This window comes from Muntiacus reevesi, chromosome 14, assembly GCF_963930625.1.
Source record: "Muntiacus reevesi chromosome 14, mMunRee1.1, whole genome shotgun sequence".
Classification (NCBI taxonomy): Eukaryota; Metazoa; Chordata; class Mammalia; order Artiodactyla; family Cervidae; genus Muntiacus; species Muntiacus reevesi.
Genome location: NC_089262.1, coordinates 19239336 through 19265709, shown reverse-complemented (window position 1 = coordinate 19265709; position 26374 = coordinate 19239336). Strand labels below are relative to the sequence as shown.

Sequence of the window (26374 nt, the reverse complement as noted above, 5' to 3'; positions counted from 1 at the left end):
TAGACAGGAAAAGAGTGGATGGTGAAGCACATCATTAATAGAATGATAACTAGTTCTTCATGCACAGAAACCATTAAGGAGACTTTTTGTCAAATTTATCACCTTGTGGTAGATCAGAATAAATCAAAAATCAAGAGTAATTGTAATTTCTCAGAAATAGCCTCCATTTGTTCCAGTCATATAGCTTCCTTTTATGATTCCTTTTGCTGTTGTGGAATAAAATGCATGAAAAAATAATACTATCTAAAAATTTCCACGTTTGACTATAGAAAACAGTTTAAAATAATTTCTAAGTGAAGAGCCTCATCAAAACTTCTGGTACCTAAATATTTATGAAGAGAAAAATATAATCATTTACTATTATTCACTTGGAATGAAAAAAGTTTTGCATTCTCATTGACATTGCTGTTTGACAAACATTCCTTGCATCTCTATCCAATATACAAATAAGGTCAGTTTATTTATAAATGATATAAATTGATGCATCCTATGAAATAAGTCCCCAAATGATAGTTCTTTTAAAATTGGCTAATTTGGTAATTCTATGACTTACCTAAGAGATTGTTCACTGTGATTAACATTTGCATGCATTCATGTATATGCCTCAAAGGATTGTTAAACATTTTTAAAAAGCTAAAAGGTAGATGGATTTATAAACATCAAATAATATTGATCCTGTTATATTTAGCATATATTAAACACTAAAATGTTTGTCATATTGACATACTTTTATATTATATATACTATAAGTTTGATATTTATTATATATTAGAAAAATATTTATAATCTATAGAACATTAAATGAGAGGCATCATAATATTTTATTTGATGTATGAAATTGAGAGGTTAAATGTTTCCATAGTATTGATAAATTATTTTATTTAGGAAAACAAATGTTATCATAAATAATTGATCTCACGAAAATTTGCATTTAAGATTCTTCTGAAGTATTTGAATTTTTCTCTAAATAATTTCAAAATCTAGTCTGAGTTGAATAACTAGATATTGCTATTTTGTGTATCATGTGGTGATATGTTGACTTTTCTAAATAATCTCAGCTCTACCTGAGAAAGCCTTATAAGACTATTTTAGCTCAACATATTCTAAAATTTATGAACTTTAAATTGTTTATCATGGTAAAATATACATAACAGAAAATTTACTATTTTAACCGTTTTAAGTGTACTCTTCAGTGACATTATGAATGTTCACACTGTGTAAACATCACCACCAGTCATCTTTAGAATTTTGTCATCAATGTCTTTTTGCTTATGTGCACTGTCAAAAAGTGTACTTACAAGACTTTGCTATGTTTTTAATGCGCATTTTGAGAAATCACATGAAAACAACTGAGTGAGAATGGGGTTGCAAGCCTGAGTTATTTTCTTTTTTCTTATAACCACTATCCTAAGATTTCGTGCTCTGTATTTCTGTCCTTGCTTCTGTTTGGGAAATTTGATAAAATGCTGAGAGAACTGACACTTTCTCAAGACTTTTCCTCTTTCAGTTCCATTAGCACATTTTGTTTAGAGATTATTCTCTTTAAGCCTACTTCCTAAATAAATCCTCCTCCACTCTAACTGTTATTTATGTTTTTCAGTCTTAAAAAAATGCATTAGTGTTTTAAAGCCCCATACTAAAATTAAAGCATGCATGAGACTTTATTTTGAATTAATTCTTTATGTGAACTACAATATACGTATTTACACTGTTTCATGACTTGAACATGCCTTTGATTTTAAGTCAGAGAAAAGGATTCAGACATTTCAGTCAGTGCTTGTGAAAAACAGATTTATTTTTACAGGAGTGAAATTGGAAATAGACAATTATTAAGATTCACCAGCATATGCTGTTACTTGTTTTGTAATAATTTGCATATGTACAGTAAATTGCATGATTAAAAATATACCACAGACAATGGTTTCCTTGTATTCTGCCTTGTCACACTTTATGAAAACTCTGTGTGAACTCTACTTGCCTTATTTTAGAAACCATGGAATGCGCAAATCAGCAGATAAATATATTTGGGCTTGAAAGGAAAATACTCCAGGGGTATGTCTTTAGGAAGTTATAGAACTGTTGTATAAAAGAGGAATTAGCTGCATTCTGTGTTGCACAAGAGTAAAAGGACTGTCAGTGGCTCGTAGGCATTACAAGAAAAAGAATTTTGGTTTCATTAACAAAAAAATAGATGTTAATGCTTGTCCATAAATAAGAGGGACAAACACCTCATGAGATGGTGAGCTTCACATTACTGGAAGTCTTAAAGCAGGTAATGAGTGATAAGGTGCTGGATTCTAGTATTAATTCCTTGATACATATTTATCTATAACCAATGGCCTAGCAGGTTCTGTGTGCCAGGATTCTGAGATGAATCAAGACGATCCTCAAATAGAACCCATCTATCTGAAGGAGGTCATCGTGTCCTCAAAAAATTACAATTGGGTATCCTAGGATACAATTCTATGATGCATAGTGTGGCTCCTGGGCACTAGATATAGGCTTATGAGAGTGGGAAAATTTCCTTGAGGAAAAAAAAAATAAAAAACAAAAAAACTTTTGGGGAAGTGACTTCTAAATCTTAAAGAATAGCTAAGGAATGTTATAGGTGCAAAGTTGGACCAGGCAAACTTCACATTTTCTCCTCAAGATAACCTGATAACTCTTCTTATCCTCAAAATACATTATTGGCAACATTTTTCTTTAAATTGTATACCTTATCTGTGTGGTCATAGACACCACATTTTTAATAAAGTTTAAGAATGAACTAGCTTAAAAAAAATCACTGCAGAAGCAAAAGAAAACTAATTGTGTAAACTTTTAGATGGAATGACCAATGCAGTCCTATGAAGATGACTTTCATGACAGATATGAAAAAAGTAGAGCAGTTAATTCATGGTTTGTTCTTGTTTAGTTGCCAAGTTGAACCCAACTCTTTTGCAACCCCAAGGACTATAGCCTGCCAGGCTCCTCTGTCCACGGGATTTCCCAGGCAAGAATACTGGAGTGTGTTGCCATTTCCTTCTCCAGGGGACCTCCCGAACCCAGGACTCAAACCTCTATCTCCTCCCTTGACAGACAGATTCTTTACTACTAAGTTCACTGGTCAAAAAAACAGAAATAGATGTTTTTCTGGAACTTTCTTGCTTTTTGATATTCCAGTAGATGTTCGCAATTTGATCTTTGGTTCCTCTGCCTTTGCTAAAACCAGCTTGAACATCTGGAAGTTCACGGTTCATGTATTGCTGAAGCCTGGCTTGGAGAATTTTGAGCATTACTTTACTAGTGTGTGAGATGAGTGCAATTGTGCGGTAGTCTGAACATTCTTTGGCATTGTCTTTCTTAGGGATTGGAATGAAAACTGACCTTTTCCAGCCCTGTGGCAACTGCTGAGTTTTCCAAATTTGCTGGCATATTGAGTGCAGCACTTTCACGGCATCATCTTTTAGGATTTGAAATAGCTCAACTGGAATTCCATCACCTCCACTAGCTTTGTTCATAGTGAAGCTTCCTAAGGCCCACTTGACCTCACATTTCAGGATGTCTGGCTCTAGGTGAATGATCACACCATCGTGATTATCTGGGTCATGAAAGTCTTTTTTGAACAGTTCTTCTGTGTATTCTTGCCACCTCTTCTTATTATCTTCTGCTTCTGTTAGGTCCATACAATTTCTGTTCTTTATTGAACCCATCTTTGCATGAAATATTACCTTGATATCTCTAATTTTCTTGAAGAGATCTCTAGTCTTTCCCATCTTATTGTATGTTCAAGCTGGTTTTCCAAAAAGCAGAGGAACCAGAGATCAATTTGCCAACATCTGCTGGATCATCAAAAAAGCAAGAGTTCCAGAAAAACATCTATTTCTGCTTTATGGACTATGCCAAAGACTTTGACTGTGTGGATCACAGTAAACTGGAAAATTCTGAAAGAGATGGGAATAGCAGACCACCTGACTTGCCTCCTGAGAAACCTGAATGCAGGTCAGGAAGCAACAGCTAGAATTGAACATGGAACAACAGACTGGTTCCAAATAGAGAAAGGAGTACGTCAAGGCTGTACATTGTCACCCTGCTTATTTAACTTATATGCAGAGTATATAAGTTGGAGGGAGCTGGAGGGAGCACAAGCTGGAATCAAGATTGCCGGGAAAAATATCAATAACCTTACATTTACAGATGGCACAACACTGAAGGCAGAAAGTGAAGAAGAATTAAAGAGCCTCTTGATGAAAGTGAAAGAGGAGAGTAAAAAGTTGGCTTAAAGCTCAACATTAAGAAAACTAAGATCATGGCATCCGGTCCCATCACTTCATGGCAAATAGATGGGAAAACAGTGGAAATAGTGGCTGACTATTTTGGGGGGGCTCCAAAATCACTGAAGATGGTGACTACAGTCATGAAACTAAAATATGCTTACTCCTTGGAAGGAAAGTTATGACCAACCTAGACAGCATATTAAAAAGCAGAGATATTACTTTGCCAACAAAGGTCTGTCTAGTCAAGGCTATGGTTTTTCCAGTGGTCAGGTGTGGATGTAAGACCTGGACTATAAAGAAAGCTGAGTGTCAAAGAATTGATGCTTTTGAACTGTGGTGTTGGAGAAGACTCTTGAGAGTCCCTTGGACTGCAAGGTGATCCAATCAGTCCATCCTAAAGGAGATCAGTCCTGGGTGTTCATTGGAAGGACTGATGTTGAAGCTGAAACTCCAATACTTTGGCCACCTGATGCAAAGGGCTGACTCATTTGAAAAGACCCTGATGCTGGGAAAGATTGAAGGCAGGAGGAGAAGGGGACAACAAGAGGATGAGATGGCTGGATGTCATCACCGACTTAATGGACATGAGTTTGGGTAAACTCCGAGAGTTGGTGATGGATAGGGCAACCTGGCGTGCTGCGGTTCACGAGGTCGCAAAGAGTCAGACATGACTGAGCGACTGAACTGAACTGAACTGAACTGAAGTTACCTGGGAAGCCCTATTCATCTTGGAAAGAAATTTCCAGCAGAGGGAAAAGATGTTGCAAAGCTCTCGTGAACAAAAGACGGAGTTGTAAAAGATAACATCAGAGAGTTAAGTGAGAAAGTGAAGACTATATATATCTTCAATCTGAGTGATCTGCACTGTCTCTGAGGATCTCCTATAGGAGAAGCTCTATGACCTGCTTCACACTCAGACCTCACCTTCCTGGCTGCCCTTTAAGAACAGAGTGGTGATCCAGGTCTCCTCTGGACTCTAAACCTCAGAGAGTAGAGAATGCAGTCTTTCATCTATTGTTCATTTTGTCTTTCTTTATCTATCTATATCTATTTATCCATCCATCAGTCCACATAATCTATCTGAATAGTCTCAAATTAATAATAAACATTTTCTAACTTTGTTAAGATATAATGAGCATATAATATTGTGTAAATATAAGGTATACAACGTATTGGTTTGATACACTTGTATATTGCAAAATGATCACCACCATTGTGATCATTAGCCACACCTCCATCATGTAACACAATTACCATTCTCTTTATGTGATGCGAACTTTTAAGACCTATCTTAGCAAGTTTTCAGTATATGATGTAGTAATACTAACTGTAAGCCCCATGATATATATTATATTCATAGAACTTATCCATTTTATAATTGTAAGCTTGTGCCATTTGACCAGAATCTCCCAACTTCCTTCACCTCATAGCCCTTGGTAACCACTATCCTATTTTCTGTTTCTGTAAGTTTAGATTTTTAGAGTCTATGTATAAATTATATTGTAGCATATTTATCTTTCTCTGTTTGACTTATTTCACACAACATAATGTAAGTTTCTCCTATGTTGTTGCAAATGGCAGAATTTTATTTTTCATTCTCATGACTGAATTATTGAATTATATTCCATTATATCACATCTTCTTTATCCAGTGATCTGTTGATGGACACCTCTGTTGTTTTCATATCTTGGCTATTATGGATAATGCTGCAATGAACATGGGGTGAGAGATTTTATTTTCACTTCCCTTGAATATATACTCAGATGTGAAGAAGTGTTGAACCATATAACAGCTCTATTTAAAAAAAATTTTTTAAGGAAACTCCATACTATCTCCCAGTGTTGTTTTTGTTCCTTAGTCGCTAAGTATGTCTGACTCTGTGGCCCTGTGGACTGTAGCATGGTAGATTTCCCTCTCCTTCACTGTCTCCCAGAAACTGCTCATAATCATGTCCATTGAGCAAGTGATGCCAACCAACCAGCTGATCCTCTGTCACCCCCTTCTCCTCTTGCCCTTAATCTTTCCCAGCATCAGGGTCTTTTCCAATAAGTTGACTCTTCACATCAGGTGGCCAAGTATTAGAGCTTCAGCTTCAGTATCAGTCCTTCCAGTGAATGTTCAGGATTGATTTCCTTTAGGACTGACTGGTTTGAACTCTACGCTGCCCAAGGGACTCTCAAGAGTCTTCTCTAACACCACAGTTCAAAAGCATCAAGTCGTCGATGCTCAGCCTTCTTTATGGTCCAACTCTCACATCCGTACATGACTACTGGAAAAACCATAGCTTTAACTAAATGGACCTTCGTGAGCAAACTGATGTCCCTGCTTTTTAATACACTGTCTAGGTTTGTCATAGCTTTTCTTCCAAGGAGCAAGTGTCTTTTTTTTTTTTTTTTTTAGCAAGTGTCTTTTAATTTTGTGGCTGCAGTCACTATTCACAGTCATTTTGAAGCCCAAGAAAATAAAATAAGTCAAGGTTTCCACTTTTCCCCTATCCACATGCAATGAAGTGATGGAACTAGATGCTACATCCCTACCAACAGTTCACAGGGTTCTCTTTGCTCAACATTCTTGCCATTACTTGTTCTCTCTTGTTCTTGACTTATTGTTAACAGCCATTATAAAATCTTAAGGTTATGTCTCATTGTGGCTTTGATAATTGTACATTTCCCTGATGAATATTGATGTCCAGCACCTTTTCATGTAACTACTGGACACTTGTATTACTTCTCTGCAAAAATTTCTATTCAGTTTCTTTGCCCATTTTTTAAACTAGATTTTTGTTTTTGTTAATGAGTCACATAAGTTCTTTTCTATTATGGGTATTAAGTCCTTATCAGATATATGGTAAACAGACAATTTTCCCATTGCATAGACTGCCTTTTCATTTTTGTTGATTACTCCTTTTGCTATGCAGAAGCTTTTTAGTTTGATGCAGTCCTACTTGTTGATTTGCAAGATGCTTTCCCAGAAGGTTTATTTATCTTTGAAAACCACTATCTCATTTTTCTTCATATCTGTGGTCTTATTTTATACCATCTCTCTCAATAGTGGTAGGCTGCAGCCACATCGACCTCCAAGTGCTCTTCTTGTAAGCTTTAAGGAAGTAATGTTCTCCTTTTCATCACTAGGATACTCCTCCCTATGTTATTTCTAAGTCTACTTCTTCCATTTCTCTAGAATTGCAGCTCTAAAGTCTTTCCTTGCAGAGGACATTTCTGATACTACCTTCAAAAGCACTTGCTTTCACTTTCCTCATAACACCAATCACCATCTGAAATTAGTTTAATCATTTAACAGCTTCTTTATGGATTTTGCACCACTCCACAGGAACACATACCCATTAAATGTACAATTCATGAAGGGACCTTGTAAGAGACTCTATCAATTATTTTCCCAGATGAAAAAAGATGATACCCAGTTGGACAATTTGAAATTAGTTTAATAAAAGGACTCTTTATGGGATGTGTGAGCAGATTGTAAGGAAACCATAAAGGATAAGGCAGAATCTGGAGAAGAAAGAAGAAGGGGCTGCAGTTTCCACACTGGAGTGGAAAAATGAGGGAATGGGGGTAGACAGAGGTAGACTGTGGCAGGAGAGAGTGTGGAATGTGGGAAATTTATGGAAAGAAAAGCCCAACCTCATCATCTGTCTACTATCCAGTCTTTTGCATATTGGCCTAAAGCAACCAGAAGCCAGAGAGGAGAAAGAAATCTAGAAAAGTACACAATTTGGGACTGGAGAAGCAGATGGAAGCATGTTTCCCACTGTACCCTTAAATCTAGCAACAGTGCCTGAATGAAATGTATGTTTTAGTAAAGGTGTTTACTAACTCTGTGGTCCCATGTTTAAATCCTACGGTTCAACAGCCACTTCAAGAAATAACTCAGATCAAACCAAATACTCGATTATCACATGTAATACTTTATGACTTTTTCAAATGTAGTAGTACATTACTTTCACCTCAAAAAGTTGACATCAGAGTCAGTCAGTCAGGTCAGTCACTCAGTCATGTCCAACTCTTTGAGACCTCATGGACTGCAGCATGCCAGGCTTCCCTGTCCATCACCAACTCCCAGAATCTGCTCAAATTCATGTCCATCGAGCCAGTGATGACATCCAACCCTCTCATCCTCTGTCGTCCCCTTCTCCTCTTACCTTCAGTCTTTCCCAGGATCAGGGTCTTTTCAAATGAATCAGTTCTTCACATCAGATGGTCAAAGTATTGGAGTTTCAGTTTCAGTATCAGTCCTTCCAATGAATATTCAGAACTGATTTCCTTTAGGATTGACTGGTTTGATCTCCTTGCAGTCCAAGGGACTTAAGAATCTTCTCCAACCACAATTCAAAAGCATCAATTTTGATAACATCAGAGTTATCAAACCCAATTTTATGAAATACACCCAGATTCACCAAAATTGAGAGGCTTGAATACAGCAGGAGGGTGATTGTAAATGGAGACTATATCCCCTGATAGGCTAATATTATTTAATATATAAATTTAAGGGTATAACACTCTCAACCATGTATTTCCATTTATACTGGCAGAAATAAATCTATTTTTCTCATTCTTGCTATTACCCTAATTATCTTGATTGTGTATGTTGGAAAGTTCATCGGGTACAAGACACTCATACTAGGATTCAATGTACATGTGCCTAAAAAGTAGAGATTGATTATAAATTCATGAATTTATTTATTTACTATTTAAATTATTTTTTTATTTTTAAATTAATTACAATTTGTGGTATCATTACTGTGGGGTTTCTGTGTAGTATTTACTGTTGTTTTTGCTTAGTCACTAAGTCGTATCCCACTCTTTGCAACCCCATGGACTGTAGCCTGTCAGGCTTCTCTGTTCATGGGTTTCTCTAGGCAAGAATACTGGAGTGCATTGCCATTTCTGTATCCTGGGAATCTTCCTAACCCAGGGATCAAATCTGTGTCTCTCACATTGGCAGTTGGATTCTTTACCACTGTGTCACTAGGGAAGGAAGTTCATTGTGATATCAGAAATTGTCCTATTAGAAATGAAGTGAGTAAAATAAAAAGAAAATATACATATGTTCTTACTGGAAATGAATTGAGTAAACACAAATCTTATCAACGAGTGGAAACTATAGCATGAATGTGAATAAAAGTCAGGCAGTTATTTAGAAAATATAAATATTATAAGGCAGGCAGATGTCATGTAGCTTAAGGCGTACAGCCAAGATGTAGAGATAAAGGATCTTAGTTAAGACCTTTGGAAATGAAACATCAGAAATCCAAGCTGAAGAAAGGACAAACAGATTGAAATAATAGTAAGTGAATAGCAGAGCATAAATGAAACAGCAGGAGCAAAAATGGAATTTGTCTTTTTTGCAACTTTTTCCTGCCAAGGGCTAGAAGAAAACTCAGATTGTAGTTAAATCTAAATTAGCAAAAGAACAACATTAGATAAGTACAGAAGAATTAGGGATATATATCTAGTTTATGATTTGGATTCTATATTTTGTGTTTACAACTTATATTAAATTTATTATTCATATAAGCCTTATTATTTAAGAAATAGCAATACTAAACTCACAAGCATTTAAGACAAATTAACTGCAATCCCCCCTAAAATTATTGGATATATATTAGTGTTTGTTATAAAATTCATTTAATAAATCCAGAAGGTTTTAGCTTTTTCACTATGACTATATATAAATACAGTTCTACACTTGGACATAAGGGCAGAAAATGAGTAAGCTATACAAATATGCATACATATCAAATGATTCATGATTATAAATTATTTATAGATTTCTTTCTTTATTCAGCTAGTCATCCCACTAGTCAGATGGTCAACACAATCTTACCAAGTTTTTTTTCTGAATGATAAGCACACCATGAGAGGCTGGAATAACTTGGTGATAAGAGAGACAAACTCCCTACAATGGCAAAGCTTAATGAAATCTAAGTTAAAAAAAAAAATCTGTGGCTAAAATTAGTGAGACGAATCCTGAGAAACAAAAGAAAATATACAAATAAAATATTTCAAGTGTTTAAAAAAGTTAATATATGTATCCTAAAGAAATAAGAATGAAGAATATGGCATTTGTTTAGAAAACTCATGTTCACTGTAACCACTTAGGAAATGGCAACAAGCTCCAGTGTCCTTGCCTAGAAAATCCCATGGACAGGGCAGACTAGCAGGCTGTAGTCCATGGGGTTGCAAAGAGTTGGACATGACTCAGTGGCTGAGCGTGCATAAAAAATATACATTTTTTTAACAATTTATTTTTTAAAGGTAAGATCATTCTGTGTAAATTATGTCTAACTGGGATTGACTTAGTGAAGTCCTTAACCATCTTCCCAATGTTGCACAAATGTCAGTAAATGGCTATTACCGCAATATATTGATTTAAATCCAAACCATTGGACATTGTGGGTGTTTCACTTTTAAAACCACACATAATTTAATGGGGGAAAATAAAGCTAATGAAACCACTGACAAAGAATTAAATTCCAAAATATACAAGCAGCTTATGCAGCTCAATATGAGAAAAATGAACAACCTGATAAAAAAATGGGCCAAAGAACTAAACAGACATTTCTCCAAAGAAGACATACAGATGACTAATAAACGCATGAAAAGATGCTCAACATAATTCATTAGTAGAGAATGCAAATCAAAACCATAATGAGGTATCATCGCACGCTGTTCAGAATGGACACCATCAAAAAGTCTACAAACAGTAAATGCTGGAGAGGGTGTGGAGAAAAGGGAACCCTCTTACAGTGTTGGTGGGAATGCAGACTGGTACAATGGAGAACAGTGTGGAGATTCCTTAGAAAACTAGAAATAAAACTGCCATCAGTTCAGTTTAGTCTCTCAATCGTGTCCAACTCTTTGCGACCCCATGAATCACAGCACGCCAGGCCTCCCTGTCCATCACAAACTCCCGGAGCTTACTCAAACTCATGCCCATCGAGTCGGTGATGCCATCCAGCCATCTCGTCCTCTGTCATCCCCTTCTCCTTCTGCCCCCAATCCCTCCCAGCATTAGGGTCTTTTCCAAAGAGTCAACTCTTCGCATGAGGTGGCCAAAGAATTGGAGTTTAAGTCTCAGCATCAGTCCTTCCAATGAACACCTAGGACTTATCGCCTTCAGGATGGACTGTCTGGATCTCCCTGAAGTCCAAGGAACTCTCAAGAGTCTTCTCCAACACCACAGTTCAAAAGCATCAATTTTTCGGTGCTCGGCTTTCTTCACAGTCCAACTCTCACATCCATACATGACCACTGGAAAAACCATAGCCTTGACTAGATGGACCTTTATTGGCAAAGTAATGTCTCTGCTTTTTAATATGCTATCTAAGTTGGTCATAACTTTCCTTCCAAGGAGTAAGTGTCTTTTAATTTCATGGCTGCAATCACCATCTGCAGTGATTTTGGAGCCCCCAAAATCACTATTTCCACTGTCTACCCATCTATTTCCCATGAAATGATGGGACCAGATCCCATGATCTTAGTTTTCTTAATGTTGAGCTTTAAGCCTACTTTTTCACTCTCCTCTTTCACTTTCATCGAGAGGTTTTTTAGTTCCTCTTCACTTTCTGCCGTAAGGGTGGTGTCATCTGCATATCTGAGGTTATTGATATTTCTCCTGGCAATCTTGATTCCAGCTTGTGCTTCTTCCAGCCCAGCGTTTCTCATGATGTACTCTGCATATAAGTTAAATAAGTAGGGTGACAATGTACAGCCTTGACGTACTCCTTTTCCTATTTGGAACCAGTCTGTTGTTCATGTCTAGTTCTAACTGTTGCTTCCTGACCTACATACACGTTTCTCAAGAGGCAGGTCAGGTGGTCTGGTATTCCCATCTCCTTCAGAATTTTCCACATTTATTGTGACCCACACAGTTGAAGGCTTTGGCGTAGTCAATAAAGCAGAAATAGATGTTTTTCTGGAACTCTCTTGCTTTTTCTATGATCCAGTGGATGTTGACAATTTGATCTCTGGTTCAATACGAGCCAACAATCTCACTGATGGGTGTACACACTGAGGAAACCAGAATTGAAAGAGACACATGTATCCTAATGTTAATTGCAGCACTGCTTACAAAAGCTAGGACATGGAAGCAACCTAGATGCCCATCAGCAGATGAGTGGATAAGGAAGTTGTGGTACATATACACCATGGAATATTACTCAGCTATAAAAATGAATGTGTTTGAGTCAATTCTAATGATGTGGATGAAACTGGAGCCTATTATACAGAATGAAGTAAGTCAGAAAGAGAAACACCAATACAGTATATTAACGTATGTATTTTGAACTTAGAAAAATTGTAACGATGATCCTATATGCAAGGCAGCAAAAGAGACACAGATGTAAATAACAGGCTTTTGGAGTATGTCGGCAAAGGTGAAGGTGGGATGATTTCAGAAATTTATCATTGAAACCTGTATATTACCATATGTAAAATAGATGACCAGTGTAAGTTCAATGAATGAAGCAGGGCACTCAAAGCCGGTGCTCTGGGACAACCCAGAGGGAGGGAGGTGGGAGGGGGATTCAGGATGGGGGGACACATGCACCCATGGCTGATCCATGTCAATATACAGCAAAAGCCACTACAATATTGTAAAGTAGTTAGCCTCTGATTAAACTAAATTAATTGGAAAAAAAACACATAATTTTTGCTAGCATGTCTTTGCTAAAGAATCTATATAGAATCATTTTCTTGTGGACTACTTTGGAAAACTGAACATTTGTGATGTTTGTTTTCTATTTTTCCCCCCTTAAGGTGTTATTAGAACAGCTTTGCCAAACATGGACAGGGAAGTCAAAGAACAATACCAAGTCCTCATCCAAGCCAAGGATATGGGCGGACAGCTGGGAGGGTTAGCTGGAACGACAATAGTCAACATCACCCTCACGGATGTCAATGACAATCCACCTCGATTCCCCAAAAGTACGTTCTTTCCTGTTAAGTCTAAATCAGTGCAGCTTTTTAAAAAAATCTTACTTTTTATTGAATTTTACAAGACTTGTAATGATTTTCCAGACACTTTTGTTCCTTAGGAAGCAGAAGCTAAAAATTAAATGTCCTCAGAATTACATTTTTCCATTAGAGTCATACATAGCATGATTTTAATAGAAAATAGCATAAATGAGTCAATATTTATACAGGTTATGTTATCAATTCATATGAAAGTAAAATATTCACAGTAGGTTGGGATTTTGTCTAATTTCTTACTAATTGAAAAAGTAATACAAATATGAAAATTACTGTATAATTTGACCTATGATGTACATCTCACTGTACTATTTGTTATATTATATAACTGACATAAAATTTTCTGTCTTCACTTTATCAATTATATATGTTGAATTGTTTCTTTATAGTTCCTTAGAGATATCATATGATATAGTGACGCTATTTCATTACTTTAGTTGCATTTTATTTGAGTTTGGCAGTAGGTGAAAATTACTACAGTTTCTATGATAATAGAATAATTCACACCTATCTCTTCTCTGTAATTCTATGTTTCTTGTTGAAAATGAATACCTCTCACTTGTGTTATATCTAGTTTTCTTTTGCAGTATTACATTTAACACCAATAAGTACCTGTTTGTTTTTCGGTACTTTTTGAGAATTGTAGTTCAGTGTTCCTAGAACTTAGAATACAGAAACTGAATATTCCTATCATTGTTTCTACAAGGAACTTGACAAAGTCACTGTTTTGCATGAACAGTTTTATAAAACAAAGCAAAATTATTTTCCTCATCTAATTGCAGGCGAGTTTATCTACTAAAGTATATAACACTGAGAACATTTAGCTAAATGGATATTTTATTCCTTTAGCTGTATGGTTTTACATACTTTTTAATACTTGGTCATTTTTTTTCTTAAAACTACCAACATATTTTTGTGAAAATATCTTTAGTTAGTGATCAGAAAGTCAGTGTACTGAAAAATTTTATAAGATTGGCAATTAGAAATCACCCTACTTTAGCAAATGGGATGTGTATGACAAATAACTAGCAAATAATATGTTATGACTAATAACAGAGGCCTAGAGCATCCCTTTCCCTTACTCTTCTATTAAGGGAAACAAAAAAAGTATAAATATATATTTAAAAGAAAAAAAATAATGTGTTTGATTCTCTAGCATATGGCATTAACAAAGAACATGCTCTCACCTCAAAAATACTGACTTTTAGTATTTTGACTATTTATTTGTGGCAATTTGTAATAGCTAATTGAGGAGACTAGTTTGAAGAATCAGTATACTTTTACATAAAAGGTGGTATAGTGATTTAAAATCCTGTTTTGGATTTTGTGCATATAAAATAGGTTCAGTCTAGTGTACAGGAGACAGCAGAGATCTTCTTAGGTGGTGTCAACACTTTTATTCTCAAGGATTATGGTAAAAATTTTCCAATGAGAATTATAAAACTCAACCATCGGAAAGAAACAGCTTCTGAATATGAATGAAGGGTAGTTCACAAAAGTTTGTGCAGCCATCAGACAAATAGACTGGAGTACAACAAGGAAATGAAAATGTCTCAATGGGAGAGAAACAAGAGTATACTCAGGGAACCAAGATGGCACACTCAGGTCCCAGGGCAACAGGAAAATCAACTCCAGGTCTTTGCTAGGGAAAAGGATCTGGACAAAGCAGCAGGCCTGTTTGGAATTTATTCAAAGTTGAATCTGTAGGTCTAAGAGCAACTAGATGAGACCCAGAAAGAAGGATCGGCAGGTAAGGGTATTTGAACTTTTAGAGCATTTACATGCTGTGTCAGGAAATTTATCGTTTTCTTCATATACTTCAAGTATTTCTTCAAATACTTCAAGGTCTTTATATTCCACATTTTGCTGTTAAGAAAACTGAGGCTTAGAGAGATTAACTTGCTCAAGTTCATCAAAACTGGCAAACTTTTTTTGACTCTGCAGTTCAAATTTCTACCAATTCAACATAATATGAAAATGAAAATCATTCAAATCATTTCATGAAAATTGTTTTCTTTTACTTGAAACTCTAAAACCATAGTTTTAAGACACATCTGCAAAAAGTCACATGGCATATGCTGAATGGTCACTTTAAACAGAAGTGAAAGGGTAGAATAAATATACCAAATGGATCACTGTGATCTAATTATTTTCTTTCTTTCAAATATGCAAGTTTTACATGCACATTTGAACTATAGCCTGAAAATATAATAGGGTGAGAGATATTTCTGAATCGTGAGAAAGAAGAGGGTTTTTCACATTTTGCATGAATAAAAAATTAATCCCCTTGAAACTTTACATGACTTGTGTCAAGCTCTTTTTAATGTGCTGTCATTTTGAATTACATCCTTCAGAGGAAAACACAGAATACATTTAAAAACAGAAAAGCCAACTCTATAGAAGCCAGTGCTCTTTGTGCAGGAGTGTTTCTCACACGGATCAATTAAACTGAAAATATGACATAAAATGACAAACTGAAATACTAACCTTTTGAATATAAAAATCAGGAAAATATATATTTCATACATATTGTAACTTAAAAAGAGAATTTCCCATAACCAGCTATATTTGCTCTTATCTATTAATCAATTATACTGGAAAAAATCCTTCCTCAGATAAACTTCATGGAGCTACATTTTATCATTGCTTAAAAATGCACAAGATTATTTCTTAAAATTTACTAATCATAATTTGTTTTGACTTTGTGTGTGTACATATGCATGTGTAACATTGTTAAGCACCCATTTCCATCCATTTCCTTCTATAAATCTGTTAGAAATGAAAATAAAATTAAATGGCATAGCCATTTGTATGATGCAAGTATAAATAGTTTACTGTTTTATTGTTGCAAAATAGATGGTTCCTGCAGCATCAAAATTTCCTACCAATTTAATTTGATGATGGTGACAATGATATTTACTAATAAGTTACCATGTGTCATGCATTATGCAAAGTGATTTGCATATATATTCCCATTTAGCTTTACGATGACTGTCTAGTAGTTTCTCAGTTTTAGACATAAAATAGCAAGGCTGTATTATTATTAAAAGTTAAGTAACTTGTCCAAGATCACACAATCCGCTGATAGGAGAACCGAAGACCTCATCTTATGAAAGGACTTCAAACTCTAACTTTTTATCACTTTCCTTCTTAAAAGGCAATTTACTTTTGATAGTGTTTTACACTAAAAAGTCCCACAGATAATATAGAGTACTGTTCACAAAAAAAGGAGGGAATACTGCTTTAGAAATAGAAATAATGCCAGTATATTAAAAGAGCTCTACCTGCAGTCTGATGAAGATTAAAAGTTTTCTTTGTAAAATCTTTTACATATAGTCATATAACTTCCATCTGCTATAATCAAATACATCTGTATCAGATCTCCATCTGTCAAAACAAGCTACCAGCAAAACGCTGGTAGTTTCCATTACTTGAATTCTAAATGACAAAACCATCTAACAAGCTTATCTAAATTATACACTATGAGATCAAATCAATTAAGTGATGTGGTTAATTCACATTAGGCAAAATACTTCTCTCACTTATCTCTTATGTAATAGTAATTTTGTAATGAATAAGACAGCAACTTAGGTGAAATAAAGACTTTCATATTTTAGATGAAAAGCGGTAATTTATAGGAAATGTAAAAAGTGTTTGCTTTTTTTTCAATATAAGCACGTAAGAACTCTTTGCATGGTAAACAAATTTGAATGTGGAACATAGGTCATTAATATTTGTTTTAAGACAGTTTCTTAGTCATAAACAATATTTTAAAGTAAATCTATTTTTTGGGGAATTCCCTGGCAACCCACTAGTTAGGACTCAGTGATTTCCCTGTGGTGGTCCAAGTTCAAACCCCTGGTCAGGAAACTAAGATCCCATAAGTGGTTTGGTGTGGTGTGGCCAAAAAATAAATAAAAGAAGGTCTGTTTTCATCTAATAACTAATATATTTGTTTATACGAACTGTTTCTCATTATAGGAATTTTGATTCAATTACGTTGATAATATTTGTACAATAGTTACTTTATAGAACACACCATTGTATCCATGTTACAGTTTGTTAATTTAACAAATAAAACACTTACAAATAATAAAATTCACCCCAGAGAACAATGTTATTGTCCTTTAGTTAACATAAAAGCAATCTAGAATTAAAGAATTAAATGCATCAGCCAAAATGCCTACTGCACAATGAGCAATATCTGATCTTCTTTTTTGAACAAACTATCAAAAACTACAGAATTATGCATAAATATACACATGAGAGTGAAATTGTTAGTCATTCAGTTGTGTCTGACTCTTTGCAACCCCAAGGACTGTAGTCTGCCAGGCTACTTTGTTCATGGAGTTCTCCAGGCAAGAATACTGGAGTGGATAGCCATTCCCTTCTCCAAGGGATCTTCCTGACACAGGGATCAGATTTGTGTCTGTTGCATTGCAAGCAGATTTTTACTGTCTGAGACACCAGGGAAGCCCAAATATATGCATACATATATCCAGCTCTCTATTTTTTCTTAAATTGTAAATGTATGATATCGAAAGATGATAGGATGCCCAGATTAATTATTGAGTTAAGTAAATGGTGATAAAAATATTTTACTTATTGAAAAATATTGATCTGTTTCATTAAAGCATATCTCTTCATTTCATCCTATCATTACATTTTTAGCATTCAGGTTGAGATTGGCTCTTTTAATAATTTAAAATTTACAATATTTTGTTTATCTTTAAGGAAGTAGTCATTGCAATATGTAATTAATAAAGATATTTATTAGAATTAATATGAACCCAGTTACACCCAGAAGGGTCACAAGGTCTCTTTCTCTTTGTTCACCATTTGCTAAATGGAAAATGGTGAGCTTTGACACTGAAATTTTCTCAGTAAAACCATGTAATAAGTTATTCTGAATAAGAAACTAAAATCAGCTACTCGGATCCAGCCTTAGGAAATGTACTTTCACATTCTTCCAGGTGCCCAACGTTTGATTGTTATGTGGATGACTGAGATCACCCACTAAAGATACATGTTCATGATTTGAATTTATTTTTAGATATATTTGTGCGTATTTGTATATTTTATGTTTGATTTTAATATGCAATTTGAAAATTTAAAACTTTATATAGATTTATATATTTCTTTAAATAACATCATAGGAAAAAATATTTCCTGAATTTTGAGTACCCAGGATACAGCTGAATATGTAAATATGTGCCCTGGAGGAAGGCATAGCAACCCACTCCAATATTCTGGCCTGGAGAATCCCATGGACAGAGGAGCCTGGTGGGCTAAGTCCATGGGGTCTCAGAGTCAGACACGATTGAAGCAGCTTAGCACACGCATGCATAAATATGTACATGCTGAGAATCATTTCAGTTCTTTTCACAGTCTCCTTCTGGGCCTGTTAGGGAATAAAATATGTACAAATCTCACCTCTTAGTTTATCTGGAGACTCTGGCCAAGGGCTTGCTTCCCACCTGCTGGTCAAGTACAAATAAACTGTTAAAAACCCCAGCATGATTCTAAAGATGCCTCTGAGGCAAAGGTGGGATTTCTGTTCTTATTGCTGTCTCGGATATGTTATTTTAGGTGAAAGAATTAGAAAGAGATGGTAGCAATTACTCTGAATGAAATACCAGAAGAAACATGACTAAAATAATTGGTCTTATGTAAGTTCCACTACTATTTAAGTGAGAAAGCCTACTTCAGCTTCAGTAAAATATTTGAGATTGGAAGAGTGGCGTAGATCAGTTGTATGCAAATTTAACAGTGTAGATCAAATGCAAGTTAAGGCTTTCCTTAATTGGAACTGGGTGTTGGTTTTAAGCGGTAAGAAAAAAATAATATGTGAAGGGGTTAATGATATAAAGTCCTGTTTGTGTATGCTTCTCAAATTTAATACTAGTGCCAATTTAGCATCAACTTTAATACACAGTTTAATTCCCATAGTTAAATTGTATTTAAGAAATTTCAAACACATAGCACTTTTCTAGCATTCTCTGACAATTTATTCTAATCTGTGGCTTTGAGGTTGTGTGTATGTGTGTGTCTGTGCTCAGCTGCTCAATATCTCCCAAAGATATGACTAAGACAAAAATATTAAATAAATTGATCTTTAATAGTGTATGTACCTATGATATTTGACAATTAGATATTTTCTTCATTTGGGAGGAAATGTTTAAAAAGCATTGTGTGCATGCATGCTAAGTTGCTTCAGTCATGTCCAACTCTTTGTGACCCCATGAACCATAGCCCACCAGGCTCTTCTGTCTAGGGGATTCTCAAGGCAAGAATACTGGAATGGATTGCCATGCCCTCTTTCAGGGATCTTCCCAACTCAGGGATTAGACCTGGGTCTCTTACATCTCCTGTTCTGGCAGGATGATTCTTTACCACTAGCGCCACCTGGGAAGCTCAGAAATCATTAAACAAGATAAATTTTAGGGATTAAAAAAGTACGCAAAGAGTTTATACTCAATAATTTTTCAGTTCTCACATAAAATGTAGGCATGAGTCATTATATTTGATAATTCTTTCTATTCTTGAAAAATCAGTCAAGACACATTATAAAACTAGCTTTTCACTAAGTAGAATAAGTACTTTCAGTTTAACTCCCAAATGGGTCTTTGTCTATTTTCATAAAAACAAGTAAGAAGTAACTCTCTCCTGACGATAAGGCATGCGACTGATAATCTGGGACTTACTCACCAGTGGTCTCCCAGTGGTTCTCAAACCATGTTTGCCTCAGGAATCCTTTGGGACCCTATGTTGTAGTGATAAAAGCAGTGCTTCAGTTGACAGAGCTTAGACCTAGAAATCTGAATTGTAAATAAGCATTCCAATAGATTCTGGTATAGGTAGTCTTCAGGGCACAATTTGTAATCCATCAGTTTACTGTGATGAAGGGGCAAGTGTTGATTCTCTGAGATGGCTTTTTCATTACTCATTAACTAGAGGTAATGAGTTAATTATTTTACATCTCATGAGAATTTTTTAATTCGCACAAAATTCTATTCCTATAAAATTCCACCTATATGGGTGGAGACTGCATACTAAACTGCGGTCATTTTAAATTAAGTATTTTGGAAGTTTTTCTTTTTTTTAACAATTAAGCACTCATATACATTTTTATATCTTGCTTAGACGTCTTCAAAAGAGTTTATGGACGTCAGATACTGATGCTTTAAGGCTGAATTCAAATTATATCAAAGTGAATACAATTTGAATGCAAGCTCAGTGAAAAACTTGGCACTCCCAATTCTCCAGTGAGATGGGTCTACTGAATTTCAGTAGAATGTGTAAGCAGATGTAACCAAATGAAAAGCAATAGAACTTTAAAACTATTTCTCCTTTCTTAGCATTGCCCCTGTGAATATCATATTGTGCTTTGCGGATGATTATATGAGTCTTTTTAAAATAGTGCTGACACTTTTTTATGATCTATGTGGTCCTGCTCCCAATGTTGCAAAGTATAGAAGATTGGAAGCTGGTTGTTCCATTGCCCTATTAGCAGACTCTCAGAGGAGCTGAGCTTATGAGATGGGTAGCAAGTGATGTCATTGAGATGGCAATGATAACAATAATATTATCAAACAGCTTTATTCAGGGTAAAGAATATATGCTTTGATTGTTAATATCATCTCCGCAGTTGTCTTAAAATGCTTTAAGCTTATTTTATTATTACTGTAGCCTTTGAAAACTGCATTGTCAAAAATTCCTGCCACTTTTATATAATCAAATACATGTATTTATGACACTTGTCCTTGATTCTTAAGAGATGTGAATTGAATAATACTCTCTTTATTCTTCTCACCCTACAGTGCACTCTATAAGACAAATATCTATATGTGCAAATAAATAACAACCACTATAAAATTCCAAAATTGTAATATGATAAGAATCATTAGTGTAAAGAGGGTACAGCTATTTGATCAAGCTAGAATTGTTACAAAATACTTATGAAGGATATAGAATTTAAGAATCAATGCGTGTATAGTTAAAAATTTAACAGACTGAAAGAGGTTGGTTGCAGAGTGCCATGAACCTGAAACAGACACATATATTTATGTATGTGTGTGCTTTTGATTAGAGTGGCAATGTCATAAATCAATAAGTTAGAAAAATAATTTGGTAAACACTGAAGCAGAGAGAAGATGTGGCACAAACCTAGGGTGACTGTTTGGAATAGATAGATGCAGAATTGAGAAATCTGAAGTAGCAGAATAGGAAGGACTTTGTGGTCTGCTGGATTCAGAGATAAGTAAAATAAAGAGCAGGCAAAGAAATTATTTAAACTAAGGGATAGTTTTTTTGTTGATATGCTGAAATTAGTGGAAGTCAGGAAAAAATAGCTGAAAATACAGAACGCTTCAAAAAGAAATCAAAGTCAAAAAAAAAAAAAAAAAAGAAAGCTTTTCTAACATAAAGATAGAAGTGATAAAGGAAACTTGAGGTATGGATGAATTTAATCAGAATGAAGAGGACATAAATCTTTAATTTTGAGTATAAGTTCAGGAAGGGGAATGACGAAAGTTTAAGGAGAACCTTAGAAATTATCACCTCAAACATTTAAACATATTTCTGACAATGGTGTACATTTTTGATCGCAGTTATGAAAGTATCCTAAATTCCCATTACTTCACATGATTTAAACCTATTTCATATTTGCCTTACTATTGGTCTAAGCATAATCAGGCAAAGAAATTGGACTGCTACAATATTTATGAGTTAAACATGTATAAGCAATACTAAAAATCATAAAAACAAAATATTTTGTACATAAGAAACATTTTATTACCAAATATTGGACACAATAAATTGTATCCTTTAGTGAATAATGTTTCATGGGTTGCTAGTTTTATTGAAGAATAAATGGCTATCTCATTTTTGTACTACATAAAGGAGATAAAAAATTAATCTCTTCCCTCAAGCATCTCTGTGTATAATGGGGAGATTAAATTAATGAACAATTATACTACTTGAAGTAAAGTAAATGATGGACTTATGCACACAGTGATATACAAATGTGTAAGATGGGCATCCAAATCATTACAGAGTATATCTGAGAGGATGTTGAAGGAAAGACTGTCAATGCTATCTCTGAAATATCTAATAAGAGTTAATCAGTGGAACAGCAAATGTGTACCAAAATATACTAAAACACTGAAAAAACATAATGCATAATTTAAAGAACTGTGAAAAAATGGAAGTGCAAAGACACAAGAACAAATTTCATTAAAAATAACTTGAAGCTGTTCTTGAAAGAATGAAAAATAGAATTTATGCAAAGGGCAATGAGGAGTAGTAGGAAAGTGAAACATTTTAGGTATAAGTAACAAAATAGGGAAGAGATATGGAATAGTCAACTAATAAAATATAGACAATTACAGAATATTTAAACTATTGCAAGTGCACATGATGCATTAACATATGATGAATATTTATAAATAAAATTTGTAGATCAATTAACTTGTTGCTATTGAAAAAATTAGTTTTGCTTAAAAGAAGCTAAAATATCATGTGGGAACTGACTTAACAAATATCACTTTTCTAGACTAGCATCAGAATATTTTAAAAAATCTTTGAAAAGTCAAACTTTGGCTAAATAAGTATTCCCAGGTGAATTTGAATTTCAAACATTTTTCAAGACCCTAGTTTGTAAGATGCTGAATATATTTATAATTTATAGTAAAATCTCTGATGTGACCTGTTTTTGTGAAATTACTGAAAAATATCAATTATCCACCTATTGTGTTTTGTTAGATGGTTCAGAAATTAAATAGACAAGGACGAAAGATAGTGTTGCATACTTAATGGAGGTTTTAAGGGAATAGTAAATGTGCTGCATAAAATGAATGTACAGTGGAAGGTTATTGATGCACTTGAAATGTTGTGTGCTCCCGCCAAGCTCTCCATCATGCTTACTATTATGTAATGGCAGGAGTGGTTATATAAATCACATATAATTATATATATATGTATATATATACATATATTTGAAAATCAGGAACAGTTGTTATTCTGACAATCATTGTTGTTACTTTTTAGTTGCTTAGTTTTATCCAATTCTTTTGAAACCCAATGGACTGTAGCCGGCCAGGCTCCTCTGTCCATGGAATTTCCCTGGCAAGACTTACTGGAGTGGGTTGCAATTTCCTTCTGCAGGAAATCTTCCCAACTCAGAGATTGAACCCACATCTCCTGCATTGGCAGATAGATTCTCTACCGCTGACCCACCAGGGAAGCCCCCAGCCACCAGGGAATCTCCTGACAATTATTAAGTAATATAAATTGGTTTTTGTTTCATAATTCATTTGGAATGTTTTTGTTGGAATTTTCACTACATCGTCTTGAAAAAGAATAATATTATAAAGAGTAATTTGTTTCACAAGGAAATATAGCCACATGTTTACTGAACTACAAATCAGTAGAACTATGATATTAAATATAAAAAAATTGCACTTGAAATGTGGGACCGATGTAAAAAGAAAGAGAGAATTGGAAGGACAGAAAGATATATGATAAATATCCTTCCTTTCTTGGGTGCAGGAGTCATTTTATCTTTAGAAATGCTCTCTTCTCTACATCTTCATTGATATTTATTTTATAAGCAATGAAAAGAGGAACTTTGCCCAAGTATACCCAACAGACTGAATCCACCCTTAATTGGAGTCTTCATTCATCAGTACAGCTGAAATTAAGAACTTGAATTATTTGTATTTGTAAAGGGCTTATTTATTAACTCTACAATTGTCTCCACTTGACTGACATGAAGGCAGGGGGAAAAAAAAAAAAAAAAAGTAAAGTGAAATGGGCAGACCAAATAAGGGACTGTAGTTTAGAGTAGAGATAACATTTGATTGGTTCAACTAACTGACTGTAAGTAGCTACATGTTTCCATCTCAGTTTTCTCATCTGTATGTTGGAGCTGGCTCTACCACATCCGCACAGTCACTTATGCTCAGTTCAGTTCAGTCGCTCAGTCGTGTCCGACTGTTTGTGACCCCAGGAGTCGCAGCACGCCAGGCCTCCCTGTCCATCACCAACTCCCGGAGTTTACTCAAACTCATGTCTATCAAGTCGGTGATGCCATCCAGCCATCTCATCCTCTCTCGTCCCCTTCTCCTCCTGCCCCCAATCCGTCCCAGCATCAGGGTCTTTTCCAATGAGTCAGCTCTTCCCATAAGGTAGCCAAAGTGCTGGAGTTTCAGCTTCAACATCAATCCTTCCAGTGAACACCCAGGACTGATCTCCTTTAGGATGGACTGGTTGGATCTCCTTGCAGTCCAAGGGACTCTCAAGAGTCTTCTCCAACACCACAGTTCAAAAGCATCAATTTTTTGGTGCTCAGCTTTCTTCAGAGTCCAACTGTCACATCCATATATGACCAGTGGAAAAAGCGTAGCCTTCACTAGGCGGACTTTTGTTGGCAAAGTAATGTCTCTGCTTTTTAATATGCTGTCTAAATTGGTCATAACTTTCCTTCCAAGGAGTAAGCGTCTTTTATTTTCATGGCTGCAGTCACAATCTGCAGTGATTTTGGAGCCCCTCAAAAATAAAGTCTGACAATGTTTCCACAGTTTCCCCATCTATTTCCCATGAAGTGATGGGACCACATGTCATGATCTTAGTTTTCTGAATATTGAGCTTTAAGCCTACTTTTTTATTCTCCTCTTTCACTTTCATCAAGAGGCTTTTTAGTTCCTCTTCACTTTCTACCATAAGGGTGGTGTCATCTGCATATCTGAGGTGATTGATATTTCTCATGGCAATCTTGATTCCAGCTTGTGCTTCTTCCAGGCAGCATTTCTCATGATGTACTCTGCATATAAGTTAAATAAGCAGGGTGACCATGTGCAGCCTTGACATACTCCTTTTCCTATTTGGAACCAGTCTGTTGTTCCATGTCCAGTTCTAACTGTTGCTTCCTGACCTGCATACAGGTTTCTCAAGAAGCAGGTCAGGTGATATGCTATTCCCATTTCTTTCAGAATTTTCCACAGTTTATTGTGATCCACACAGTCAAAGGCTTTGGCATAGTCAATAAAGCAGAAATAGATGTTTTTTCTGAAACTCTCTTGCTTTTTTGATGATCTAGCAGATGTTGGCTATTTGATCTCTTGTTCCTCTGCCTTTTCTAAAACCAGCTTGAACATCTGGAAGTTCACAGTTCACATATTGCTGAAGCCTGGCTTAGAGAATTGTGAGCATTACTTTACTAGTGTGTGAGATGAGTGCAACTGTGTGGTAGTTTGAGCATTCTTTGGCATTGCCTTTCTTTGGGATTGAAATGAAAACTGACCTTTTCCAGTCCTGTGGCGACTGCTGAGTTTTCCAAATTTGCTGGCATATTGAGTGCAGCACTTTCATGGCATCATCTTTTAGGATTTGAAAGAGCTCAACTGGAATTCCATCACATCCACTAGCTTTGTTCATAGTGATGCTTTCTAAGGCCCACCTGACTTCACATTCCAGGATGTCTGGCTCTAGGTGAGTGATAACACCCTCGTGATTATCTGGGTCATGAAGATCTTCTTTTGTACAGCTCTTCTGTGTATTCTTGCCACCTCTTCTTAATATCTTCTGCTTCTGTTAGGTCCATACCATTTCTGTCCTTTATTGAACCCATCTTTGCATGAAATGTTCCCTTGGTATCTCTAATTTTCTTGAAGAGATCTCTAGTCTTTCCCATTCTGTTGTTTTCCTCTATTTCTTTGCATTGATTGCTGAGGAAGGCTTTCTTATCTCTCCTTGCTATTCTTTGGAACTCTACATTCAGATGGGAATATCTTTCCTTTTTGCCTTTGCTTTTCACTTCTCTTCTTTTCACAGCTATTTGTAAGGCCTCCTCAGACAAACACTTTGCCTTTTTGCATTTCTTTTCCATGGGGATGGTCTTGATCCCTGTCTCCTGTACAATGTCACCAACCTCCATCCATAGTTCATCAAGCACTCTATCTAGTCCCTTAAATCTAGTTCTCACTTCCACTGTATAATCATAAGGGATTTGACTTAGGTCATACCTGAATCATCTAGTGGTTTTCCCTACTTTCTTTAATTTAAGTCTGAATTTGGCAATAAGGAGTTTGTGATCTGAGTCACAGTCAGCTCCCAGTCTTGTTTTTGCTG

The 26374-nt window shown here is 35.4% G+C and overlaps 1 protein-coding gene across 2 annotated transcripts in view; it reads left to right on the top strand.

Annotated features, from left to right (window-relative positions):
* CDH12 (cadherin 12) overlaps window positions 1–26374 on the top strand; it is a 307444-nt gene that overhangs the window by 212068 nt on the left and 69002 nt on the right. For both annotated transcript variants that reach the window (XM_065905321.1, XM_065905320.1), the window contains one exon: window positions 13034–13201. In XM_065905321.1, coding sequence (XP_065761393.1) covers window positions 13034–13201 — 168 coding nt within the window. The remainder of the gene's footprint in view (window positions 1–13033; window positions 13202–26374) is intronic.